Source organism: Myodes glareolus, chromosome X, assembly GCF_982192425.1.
Source record: "Myodes glareolus chromosome X, mMyoGla1.1, whole genome shotgun sequence".
NCBI classification, from domain to species: domain Eukaryota; kingdom Metazoa; phylum Chordata; class Mammalia; order Rodentia; family Cricetidae; genus Myodes; species Myodes glareolus.
The window spans coordinates 49,449,045-49,460,999 of NC_142053.1; the positions used below are offsets into that span (position 1 = coordinate 49,449,045).

General features: G+C 45.7%; 1 protein-coding gene across 1 annotated transcript; it reads right to left on the reverse strand.

Annotated features, from left to right (window-relative positions):
* Positions 1–4,422: 4,422 nt before the first annotated feature.
* Positions 4,423–11,339, reverse strand: LOC125415743 (tumor rejection antigen P815A-like). Its single transcript, XM_048458242.3, has 3 exons — positions 10,714–11,339; positions 5,645–5,876; positions 4,423–4,629 (listed from the first exon to the last, which is right to left on the reverse strand). The coding sequence occupies exons 1-2, from the start codon at positions 11,135–11,137 to the stop codon at positions 5,653–5,655; spliced, it is 648 nt and encodes a 215-aa protein (XP_048314199.1). The 5' UTR covers positions 11,138–11,339; the 3' UTR covers positions 4,423–4,629; positions 5,645–5,652.
* Positions 11,340–11,955: the final 616 nt, after the last annotated feature.

The following is an 11,955-nucleotide window of genomic DNA, read 5'->3' on the forward strand; positions in this document are numbered from 1 at the left end:
CTCTGTCTGTTCCCCTGCAGGCTCCTCTTTCAATGTCTGACCTCTGTCTGTCCCCCTCCAGGCTCCACTTTCCATTTCCATGTGTTACTTCTGTGTGCCTCCCCCCCCCCCCCCGCCACAGGCTCCACTTTCTATGTCTGACTTCTCTGTCTGTTCCTCTTCAGCCTCCCCTTTCCTTGTCTGACTTCTCTGCCTGTTCCCCTACAGGTTCCACTTTCCATGTCTTAACTTTGTCTGTTCCCCTCCAGGCTCTTCTTTCCATGTCTACTTTGGTCAAATACCCTCCAGGCTCCCCTTTCCATGTCTTACTTCTGTCTGTTCCCCTCCAGGTTCCCCTTTCCATGTCTTTCCTCCCCTGTCCCATCCTCCTTCCCTTTTTGCATATTTCTCTTCCTTGATCTCTCTCCCTTGGCCCCCCCTTTTGAGCCTTATCTCTCCCTGCTCCTCTCCTGTTACCATCAAAGGTCCTGCAGACACCCAAGATCAAGGGCCAAGTTAGTGTCTTACTGCCTTACTGGGCCATCCTGCCGCTGGAGGCAGTGGTGACATCCAGATCCAGCTGCTGCTAAGGCCCATGTTGGGTTCCATGGTCCTACCAAGATTTGGGGGGGGTCTGACCTCAAGTCTGGGTCCTACATTGCCACTAATGGTCACACAGAAGCCCAGGGTTGGGATGCAACCTGAAGCCTCGATGGTGTCCTGTGACCACACTGCTGCAAGAACCATTCCTATCTCCACCTAGAGCCAGGTATGTAAATGAGAATTGGTCTTGCATGTGTGTCTGTGCACCATGTGTGTGACTTCAGAGGAGAAGGGCACCAGCTTCCCTGAAACTAGAATTATAGAAGGAAATGAAATATTACATGGTTGCAGGGAACCGAACCCCAACTCAGATTCTTTGCATGAGAAACAAATGCTCTTAACTGCTGAGCCATCTTTCCAGCCCTAGCATGACAATTAAAAGCATGACTGGCATTGTTTTGAATGATTTTAATTGTTTATGTGTGTTTCTCTAACCAGTCCATTTAACTTATGCCACTCTTCAGGCTTTCTGAAGGCCACCATCTCATACTGGTAACAAAACCTGAACATAAACTGCCTTCTAAGCCTGGCTTCCTAGAGCATGTTAGGAGGACCCTAGAGGAATCCTCAAATCTTTACCTGCAACCAACATGCACGAGAACCCACACCCACATTGCTTGCTTCTCTCTCTCTCTCTCTCTCGGTTTGCAGGTCTGACTAAAGAGGCTATGCAGATGCCTAATTGTTGGCTCCCCACTTCTATTCTGGAGCTATTCTCTGAACAGGGAAGGAAGCTTTCTAGACCACATGTTTGCCGGCTCTAACCAACTACACTTGTTTTAGCATCTCTTGAATCTAGTCTCATGGGGCTTTCAGAGTTGGGCCTAATACTTTGGTAACAGGATACCTCCAGTGTCAAAGACTTGTGAGCATAATGTGGTGCAGGAGAATTGTCTGTATTCTGTCAATCATGTTTTAAATAAACACTGATTGGCCAGGCAGGAGGTGTAGGCAGGAAAACCAGACAGGAAGTGGAAATGATGCAAGGAGAGCAGGAGAATTCTGGGGAGGAGGAAGTTGAATACTCCCACTCCTGCCCAGATCACCGAAGCAGCAGGATGTGAGCTGCCCCACTGAAAAAGGTACTGAGCCACATGGCTAACATAGATTAGAAAAATGGGTTAATCAAGATGTGAGAGTTAGCCAGTAAGAAGCCTGACCTAACGGGCCAATCAGCATTATAACTTATAAAGATCTCTTGTGTGATTTTACTTTGGGACTAAACAGCTGGGGGGCCGCGCAGGACAGAAAACCCCAACAAGCTGGTTGTGGGGTACAGGGCGGGAAAGAAGCCCCAACAAACAAACAAGCCAGCCCCCATCATGTTACAATAATGGAGTAATACATTAAGTGTTTCCTGAGCCTCTTTTCTGTCTCCTTTTGTGGTCACCACTAACTGACCATCTCTAAAAGAATTACAGCCTGTATGTGCTACCAAAGAACATGTGGGGAGATAGTAAGGCTATGCTAAAACTTTGAGACAAACTTCTACTAAAGTATAATAAGGCCTTCTAGTATCCTTGCCTGTGCCCTGTCCTTTCCCCTTCACCGATCTTCCATCTATAACTTTCTTTAAACAGGTCTTCTTTATTAGGTCTTCTTTATTAATTCTGTTATTAATTTACAATTTTAATTTAAACTGTTTTATTAGAAAATGTTGCTAAGCTACATAAAGTAATTAAGAATCCTACATATACCTGTTTCTCACCTTCATCAATATAGTAATACCACAAATACCCCGGAAATGTAACAGGATGCTGGAGTTAAGAAGAGACATCTAAACAAAAAGCAGACCACGTATTATCAAGCATTTCAAGCACCTCCTAAGGGAAAAAATGCAGTGTGGCTCATTTAGAAGAAACAAGTAAGTGCATGTGTAATCTGAAACCTTGAAAATGGTACTTTCTACAGGTTGTAAAGAGATGACCATGTACAAAAAGTGTCAATTTAAACTAGAATGTGAAATATGCTATTATATAACATGCAAAATGCTATTGCACTATTGAGGCCAATAAGCAGGAATCTAGGCAGCCTTAACTAAATGTCGAAACCAGATTCCTACTTAAAATAAAATCCTTATCATTTCCAACCCTTTACTCTGTTCAGCAATGCCACTCATTTTTCTTAAGTCAGCTTTAAAAGAAGATTTCTTTTAAATCTCTTTAATTTAAAAAAAGTTCTGAACTTGTAAAAATGTATGTAGAATATTATATCCATGTGCTTATTGTCCAATCTAACAGCACACGTAGAATTGAATTGTGAAGAAGCTAAATACCACATTAAAGGCAGTGGTTAGCATTTGTAGAACAAAAGGTAGAATTCAGCTGAAGTTCAATCCTTTTTTTCTAGGTGTGTTGTTAGATTGGATGATGAGCACATGATATAATATTCTACATACATTTTCTGCAGGTTTGAAATTTTTTCTAAATTAAAGAGGAAATTTAAAAGAACTCTGTCTTTAATATGGTATTTATCTTCTTCATAATTCTTTCTGAGTGCTATGTACATAAATACATATATTTGTACACACATACATATGTACATATACATATATAGAAGGTTGCAATTAGCGTTCAGAAAGAATTATGAAGATAAGCAGCATAGACACATAAGCAACAACATACACACATACGTGCGCCTTTCACCACAAACATGATAAAGATATTGTTTTACATTTCCCCTGTTTTTTCCTTTATCTATATTTTATGACCACCACCCAATCTTTGCTCCTTTGTGACGGGGCAGGTATTGCAAAAGTTCCTCCATCTTGTATTCTTGCTGAGGTTATGTTAGGTTTAACTAGAATTTGATTTCCTTGATGGAGAATCCCACGGAAAATTTCCCAACTCTGTTCAAGAAAACTGAAATCAAGACACCCCAGATAACTTAGTTTCCATTAAACTGCCTGCGTGTGCAGAACCCTCTCCAGGTAGCTGCTTATCTCAGCTTCTGTTAGGGTACTTGCTTGTGTAAAGCGTGCCTGCTGGAGCTGCAAAATGAGATACCAGGATGTAGCTTTTGCCGTTAAAACTTCTTTCTCTAAATACTCAGGGATACACGTGGGTCCCCATATGCCAGAGTGTCCCAGCTGTTTGAAATTAAGACTTCAGTTGGCTATAAACTGTGTCTGAATAGTTATGACCTGGTTGGCTCCCCATCACACGTTAATGAGTTCAATGGTGTCCTTCACAGAGATATACTGCAGAAGCCACTCTTAGACTCCATGGATGTGACCTAAGAATATTTGCAAATAGAATACTAGGATGAAATAATACTGGATAAAGGTGGACCCTTAATTGCTCACTGGCACCCTGATAAAGAACAAACCTAGAGACAGAGATCCAAAGAAAAGTACTACACAAAGATGGAGAAAAATATCAGAAGGATACATTTGCAGCTCAACAGCTGTTACCAAAAAAAGAGGCCAGAAGGGTCCCGAATCTCCTTCAAGGGCACATTCCCAAAGCACTAACATCTTTCCAAAAAATGCTCCACTTACTTCTTTCTTACATCCGGAGCTAAGGAAGGCTGGTTCTACCAAGTCTTTCCCCCATTGCAGCAAGCCAGTGGTACTCTGAGGGTCAGGTACTCAGAAGTATTAGAGGACTTAAGAATTCTTGCCTGAAGGTCGGCCTTAAGGATCTTGGATTCAGTAAGTCTGGAATAGAGTCTAAGAATGTACACTTAGCAAGTTTTCAGCTGCTGCTGCTGCTGGCTCAGAGTGACCCATCAGTAATTATTTAGTATCCTGATAAGCTAGTTGCTTTTCTTTTTCAAAGTGGGGCAAAACCGAATAGATTTTTTAAAATGTGAATTAACATTAACATAAAAGGACTGTAGTTAATGCAAGTCAAACTTTTATTTTTAAACACAAACAAACATAGCCTTATTTATCTATAAACGGTTACTGTGTGGTCAGATGTCTGTTGAGGACATCGGTATCATGAACTTCAGAACAAAATCTGTTTCCTAGACTACTAAAACCGAGAAAACCAGTGAAAACCATTTCCTCTTCCTCCATCCATTTCTTTCTTCTGGGCTTTGCAACTGTAGGAGGAAATAAGAGACAAACAATATTTGTATCCCTTTAAAAGGCACTGCTGACTTCCAATTCTCTGAACTGCCATTGTCTCTCAACAAGGAAAAAGTAAAACACTTCCCTTCTGTTCTTCCCTAAGCGATCTTTAGTTATCAGCGTTCCCATAAGTTTGTTAGTTTCTGTAATCTGGTCCTATCAACCTCACTTTCCTATTGTCAATCACTGTAAAGGCCTGTTTTGTGTTTCTCTTTATTGCTTCTCAGAGCACAAAACTTTATATGTTTATATATCAGCCCTGTACATTCCCTTAGGCCCCCAGCTACTCAGCTGTTACTTCTTTAAAATGAGATTTTCATCTCTTTAAAAATATCATTTAAAATTTTTAACCTAAAATTAAATCAAAAGTTTAAATCAAAAATTTGAAAAAGATTATTTTTTTTAAATACAAAATTTCATCTCTTTAAAGCCTGGCCCAGAAATGGGAAAATTCAGAAAGACAAAAAGAGTCAAAGATGAACACAGAAAATATAATGCCTAATTCCCAATTCAGTAAAAACTATATGTATTTGTTTTTTAGTTTTATGTCATTTGAGATAGTAAAATCAGAACTAGGCTGATAATTTACAAATGAATCATGAGATGTGATTTCACTTGAAACACTTAAATTTTTCCCAATTTATCCAAACTTTTATCAGCACCATAAGAACAATATCCACCCAATGGAGACAAGAATTCTCATTATCATCTTTTACTACCAAGTCTGTAGTATTCCCATCCATAGCAAGCAATCTCTTGGTTAGTCTAAAGGACTTGCATCTACAAACAACTGACTCCTGCTTAACGTATGAGCACATTATGGATGGTAAACTATTTTAGTTTAATCTTAAATAAATTTAATATTTATTTCATTTAATATTAAATAATATGAAAATTTAACAACTGTTTTGTTTGCCAAGAATATTTCAAAACCCATGAAGCTATTAGTCCCTTATGTTAGGAATGGTTAGTGGAAGTAGACAGTACCTGTGTTCCTAAAGCAGGGAGTCCTCTTCAGAGTCCAGGTCCCCTTCCAGATTTGCAGTTTCATCTCCTTCCTCTTCCTTCTCCTCAGCAGCTTCTCTGTCAACATCTTCACACTCACATTCAATCGGCTGTTCCGATTCTACTGGTATAGACACCAGGAAGTTAGGCTCACGGAAGAAATGAAGCACCTTAAACCTGATTATATTCTTCCTTAGTTTATGGTCAGGAACACCTGGAGAAGATAAACATGAGCAAGAGAGAGCAATTCAGCAACATGTCTATGGTCCCAACATGTCTTCATCCTAAAATAAATCTGCATGTTGACAGCTTTTCCTGTATACATAGTTCATTATTCATAACCCATGGGACAGAAGTCTCCAGTCTGTATTTGCTGTATTTTTAGCAGAATACAACCAACCAAGTACTAATTTATCTAAAAATAAAATAAAATAAAATAAAAAAAAACCACTGGCACCTACTTTTCAGACTCTACTATTATTCAACAGGGTTGGGCAAGCTCTCAACATGGCCTGCATTTGAGAAAGATGCTCCAACAGAGGCACAGAATTCCACTATCACTTTGTTCCTTCTGGTTACCTCGGGCTACATAAGCCCCTGTTGGCTGCATTCCAGAATCCTCAGATACCTAGCCTTATCTGCATTCAGCCTTGTCTGCCCACAGCTCTGACTTTCCCATTCTGCTTTGTTCCTTGCCTCCCAGATGGGACCTCCTTTTAAAGAGGAGGGTGGAAGAGTAAAAGAAGGGGACTTGGAGTGGAGATGGGAAGGAGAGAATGAAGGGAGGAGGGAGAGGGGAAGAGGGGAGGAAGGGAGATGGAAGAAGGAGGAAAAGAGAAGGGGGAAAGGGAAGGGAGAAATGGGAGGAGGAAGTACCATTGGAAAGGCAGATCCAGAGGGGAAAGGGGATATGAATGAAGATAGAGGGGAACGGGAGAGGAAAGGGTGAAGAAGAAAGAGGAGAGAGGGCAGGGAGGAGATGGGTGATGAACAGGGGAGATGGAACAGAAGGGAAGTGGGAGACAGAAGGGAAGAAGGATCTGAGTGAGAGTAACAGGAAGTGGAAAGAGGGAAAGGAGGAGAGGAGAGATACACAGAAGGAGGCATAAAGTAGGTAAGGGAATCAGGCAGGGGGAGGGGAGCAAGGAGTAGGAAAAACAAAGAGAGGCAAGGGATGGGAGAGAAAAGGGAAGAGGAGGAAGAGAGACAGAAAGGGAACAGGAAAGGAAGGGGAGCATGGAGGGAGAGGGGAAGGGAGGATTGATGGATGGGGAAAGGGGATGGAAAGAACAAAGAGAGAGGTGCAAGAAGAGGAGGGCGTGGGGGGATAAGGAGAGGTAAGGAAGATATGAAGGAGAACAGAGAATGGGAGAGGAGAGGAGCAAAGAGAAGGAGAGGCAGGAAGTAGAAGCACAGAGGAGAGGGAAGCAGGACGTAAGAGAGGGGGAGGATGAATAAAGGGGAGGAAGGAGAGGGGGTGAAGGACAGAGAAAAGGAGGAGAGACAGCAGCAAAGTAGAGATGTAAGGAGGAAGGAGCAGGGAGGGGAAGATGGAAAAGAGAGAAGGGTAGAAAGAAGGAATGAGGCTAGGGAAGAGGCAGAAGGTGGAGGGCAGGAAGAGAGACGAGCAGAGATAGGGAGAGAGAAAGGAAGAGGGGGTAATGAATTGGAGTGGTGAGATGAGAGAGGGAGCAGAGGCAGGAAGGGAGCACAAGGAGGGGGAGGGGAAGGGAACAGGAAGAGTGAAGTGAAGGAATTGACAGGGGAGGGGGAGATGATAGAAGGAAAAGGAAAGAGGCAGAGAGCAGGGTGGTGAGGAAATCAGCGTAGTAGGGAAGGAGAGGGAGATAGGAAGAGGAGAGGGATGGGGTAAAGGAATTAGGAGATAAGAGAAGCAGGAAGGGGGCAGGGAAATCATGGTAGTAGGTGTTATGATTGTTCATCACTTTAAGAGACAAGCCATGCCCACTCCCTGTGGACCCTCCCCTCCTCTCGCCATCTTGATTCTTTCTCTGTTCCCTTTGGCTCCGTGCGCTCCCCTTCTTCCCCCTTCTTTTCTCTTTCTGTCCTTTTTCTCTTCCCTTTCTCTCTCTCCTATCTTCCCCCTTCTCCCCTTTTTCCTTCCCATTTTATTACTCAACTAATAAATATCCAATTCTATTCTATACCATGTGTCTGTGCCTCCAACCCGCCACCCCTTGAGACCTGCTGCCAGGCCCCCGCTGCTCGGGACCAGACACCGGGACCCTGCTGCAAGCTGCTTGGGACCCGCAGGCAATTTCATAACAGTAAGGAGGGGGAGGGAGGTGGGAAGAGGAGAGGGATGGGGTAAAGGAATTAGGAGATTAGAGAAGCAAGAAGGGGGCAGGGAAACTGAAGTGAGTGGAGGGAGGGGAGTGAAGAAGCAGAATGTGGAAAAGAAAGACAAGAAGCAGGGAGCAGGGAGAGATAAGGCACAGAAAAGGGAGTCATGAGAGAGAAGGCTCGGGGAGCAGAAATGTATAAAAGGGGGGGGGGAGATGGGGGCCAGAGGAGGAGCAGCGAGAGGGAGGGAGCAGGGAGAAAAGGGGGAAAAATGAAGACAGGGAGGAGACAAGAAAGGGGCTAAAAGGGGGAACATGTAGGGAAGGCATGAGGGAAAGGAAGGCCCAAAAGGGGAGCAGGGGAGTGAGAGATAAGGGAGAGGTAAGGAAGGGAAATCACTAACAGGAGCAGGGAAGGGAGCTGAATGGCACGAAAAAAAGGGAGTATGGAGGGGAGAGGCTCTGGGGAGTAAAGACCCAAAAAGGGAGAGCAGGGAGGGGGAGGGGAACTGGGGATTAAAGGTGCAAAAAGGGAAGCATGGAGGGGGAGAGGATCTGGAAGACATAAGATATGAAAAGGCGATGAGGGAGGGGAGGGAGCAGGGAGAAGAAAGGCTGGAAAAGGGGAGCAGAGAGGTTGAGGGGTACTGGGAGAGGAACTATGCAAAAAGAGGAGCAGGAAAGGGAAGGGAAGAAAGAAGAGGTGAGGCAGGAAAAGGGGGAGCAAGAAGGAGGATGAGAGTAGGGATTGGAATGGGAGCACAGGGATAGAAGGCAGGAAAGGGGGAGGAGGTAAGGGAATGGGTGCTTGAGAGGAAAGGCACAAAAAAGGGGAGCAAGGAGGGGATGTTAGGAGGTAGAAAAGGAAGCTAAAATGGGAGGGGGCAGAGCAGGGAGAGGTAAGGCAATGGGGAGGGGAGCTGGGAAAAAGAGAGGGGCAAAAAGGTGCAAACATGGGAGCAGGAAGGGGGTGGGGAGCACTGAGAAGAAAGTCACAAAAAAAGGGAGCAGGGAAGGGGATGGGAGGATGGAGAGAGAGGTGGGAAACACAAAGGGGCACAGGGGGAGGGAGCAGAGAAAGGAAAGACACAAAAGGCAACAGTTGGGGGATGGGGTTTGGAGGAAAAAGGCACAAGGAGGGGAGCAGGGTGGTATGGGGGCCAGAAGGAGAAATGCCAAAAAGGGGGAGCAGGCAGGGGGATGGGGAGGGAGAAAAAAGGCAGGGGGATAGGTGCGGGAAGATGAAAGGTGCTAAAATGGGGCAGGGAGGGGGATGGGCACAGGGAGAAGAAAGGTGCAAAAAGGGGAGCAGTGGGGGGGTGGAGCTTGGAGAAGAAAGCTCAAAAAGATTAGCATGGAGGGGGATGGGTACAGGGAGAAAAAATGCGCAAAAAAGGGGAAGCAGGCAGGGGGATGGGTGCAGCGGTAAGACACAAAAAGGGGAGATGCTAAGAGGATGGCGGAAGGAAGAAGAAAGTTGCAAAAAGGGGAGCAGCCAGGGGTATGGGGCAGGGAGAAGAAAGGAACTAAAATCTGGAGCAGGAAGGGTTATGGGGAGGGAGAAAAAAGGCGCAAAAAGGGGAAGCATGCTGGGGGATGGGTGCAGTGGTAAGAGACACACAAAAAGGGGAGATGCTAGGAGGATGGGGGAAGGAAGAAGAAAGTTGCGAAAAGGGGAGCAGCCAGGGGTATGGGGCAGGGAGAAGAAAGAAACTAAAATCCAGAACAGGAAGGGGGATGGGGAGGGAGAAAAAAGGTGCAAAAAGGGGAAGCAGGCAGGGGGATGGGGACAGGGAGAAGAAAGGGACAAAAAGGAGAGCAGGTGCAAGTGCGGGGGCAGGGAAAAAAAGTTACAATAAGAGGAGCAAACACGGGGATGGGGGCAGGGATAAGGAAGGCATAAAAGGGTGGGGGAGGGTGGGACCTGGAGAACAAAGGGGCAAAAAACAGGAGCTGGGAGGAGGATGGGGGAAGGGAGAAGGAGGGTGTGGGAAAAGGGGGCAATCAGGGGATGGGGACAGGGAGAAGAAAGGGGAAAGAGGGGAGCAGCAAGGGAGAATGGGGACTTGGAGAAGAAAGGCAAGAAAAAGGGAGAGGAGAGGGGGATGGGTCAGGGTAAAGAGAGGGACTAAAAACAGGAGCAGGCAGGGGGATGGGTGCAGGAAGATGAAAGGTACAAAAATGGGGGCAGGGAGGATCATGGGGCAGGGAGAAGAAAGCCACAAAAAGGGGAGATGCTAGGAGGATGGGGGAAGGGACAAGAAAGTTGCAAAAAGTGGAGCAGGCAGGGGGATGGGACTTGGAGAAGAAAGGCGCAAAAAGGGGAGCAGGCAGAGGATGGGGCCTAGAGAAGAAAGGGGCAAAAAGGGGAGCTGGAAGGAGGATGGGGGCAGGGAGAAGAAAGTACAGGGAGCAGGATGGTAGCAGGGAAAACAAGCTAAAATGAAAGGGGGAGGGAGCTGGGAGAGGGATGGAGAGAAAAGGCTAGTATGGAGAGGGATGGGTGCAGGGAGTGGAAAGTAGCTAAAGGGGTGTGGGGAAGGAAGCCGAGTAGATAGAGTAAAGGTACATAAAGGTGGGGAGCAGCTTGAGGAATGGGAGGAGGAGGATGGTAACTGAGTGGAGGGGGGAGGGGATGAGTCAGGAATGATACTGAAGAGTGAGCCCAACTCTGAGGTGGTCTTTACTCTGGATGTAGTTAAGAAAACATCCAACCTGAATCCAGATTAAGGGCCATGGGTAACTTACAGGTACAGGTTGCTAAGTCAATGAGGTAGGTAGCTCCGGCACCCTCTTCCATGTGCGTCTCATCTTCTGCCCTGTATTCCTCTGCTTCCTCCATCTGGTTCTCCAATTCTTCCTGGTCCTCATCCTCCATGTCTTCATCCGTGATGTCTTCATCCTCAGTGTCCTCATCCTCCTCGTCGGTAGAGGACATATGCCTGCTTTGCTTGGCTATCCAGGCCACATCTCTCTCATACTCCTCCTCATAAATGGCATCTACGATGAACTGGAACGCCAGAAAACTTGCTGTGGCAGCAATGAAGATCAGCCACACCAAAGACATCAGGATTTCTTCCACGGAGTGCTGTTCCGGTAAACAGCATCCATTTCCATCACTTTTACCATCTGAGCCACTAGGGCCTCGGTCTGGCTTTTTGTTATCAGACATGGCACAAAAGAAACCAGCCAGAAGTTAACCTAAGTGAAGATAACTCCCGCAAGTCACAGGACAGCAGTTCAGCAGTTCACCTCTTAGATCTGCATAGGTTTATGCAGTTGAAACATTGCATGCTGGGAGAGGGGAAGGTAGGACCTCCCTCCTAGGAAGATTTCGAACTTCACGGGAAAGGGCGGAGATGGCGGGAGAAGGCAGAGAGGGTGTAGTGGGCGGAGTGGGTGGAGTGGGTGGAGTGAACTGGAGAGGGTGGAGTGAACCAGGGAGGGCAGAGTAAACAAACTACTTTCTCAGATAGAAAGGTACAGAGCAGGAAGGAAAAGATATGCTAGAACTGTAAGCGGGACTTGCAAAGGTTCCTACCTGAGACTAATGATGCTCCGTGAGAACGTTAAGCTCATTGGCTGAGAAATGAGCCTCCACAAAGTTCACATACCCAAGAAGTGATCAGAATCTTCACACTTCTGGCATTTTAGGGGCTAAGAGTTAATTTCATTCTCCCATGACAATAGAACTGCTGACCAGGTTCTTTTGTACAGACACTGAGGTACTCAAGTCACTTAAGGACATCTTGTAGCATTAAGGACACAGGTTTTTTTTTAACATGAGGAAACAGCTATACATTACTAAAAATCCCAAAAAACTTCATACCCAGAAGAGAATGACTGTAATGATTGTTCTGTCTCTTTAAGAGACAAGCCACGCCCACTCCCTTCCTGCTTGCAGCCTCAGAGCCCCACTCTTCCTCTTTCTGTCCCCTCTCTTGGAGAGGCTGCCAACTTTCTCTCTCTCTCTCTCTCTCTCTCTCTCTC

Bases quoted from the DNA above. Each gene is read 5' to 3' on its own strand.
- LOC125415743 (XM_048458242.3), bottom strand. From the start codon at position 11,137: ATGTCTGATAACAAAAAGCCAGACCGAGGCCCTAGTGGCTCAGATGGT. The intron at 5,877-10,713 runs GTAAGTTACCCA...TATCTTCTCCAG, and splicing joins TGACTTAGCAACCTGTACCT to GTGTTCCTGACCATAAACTA.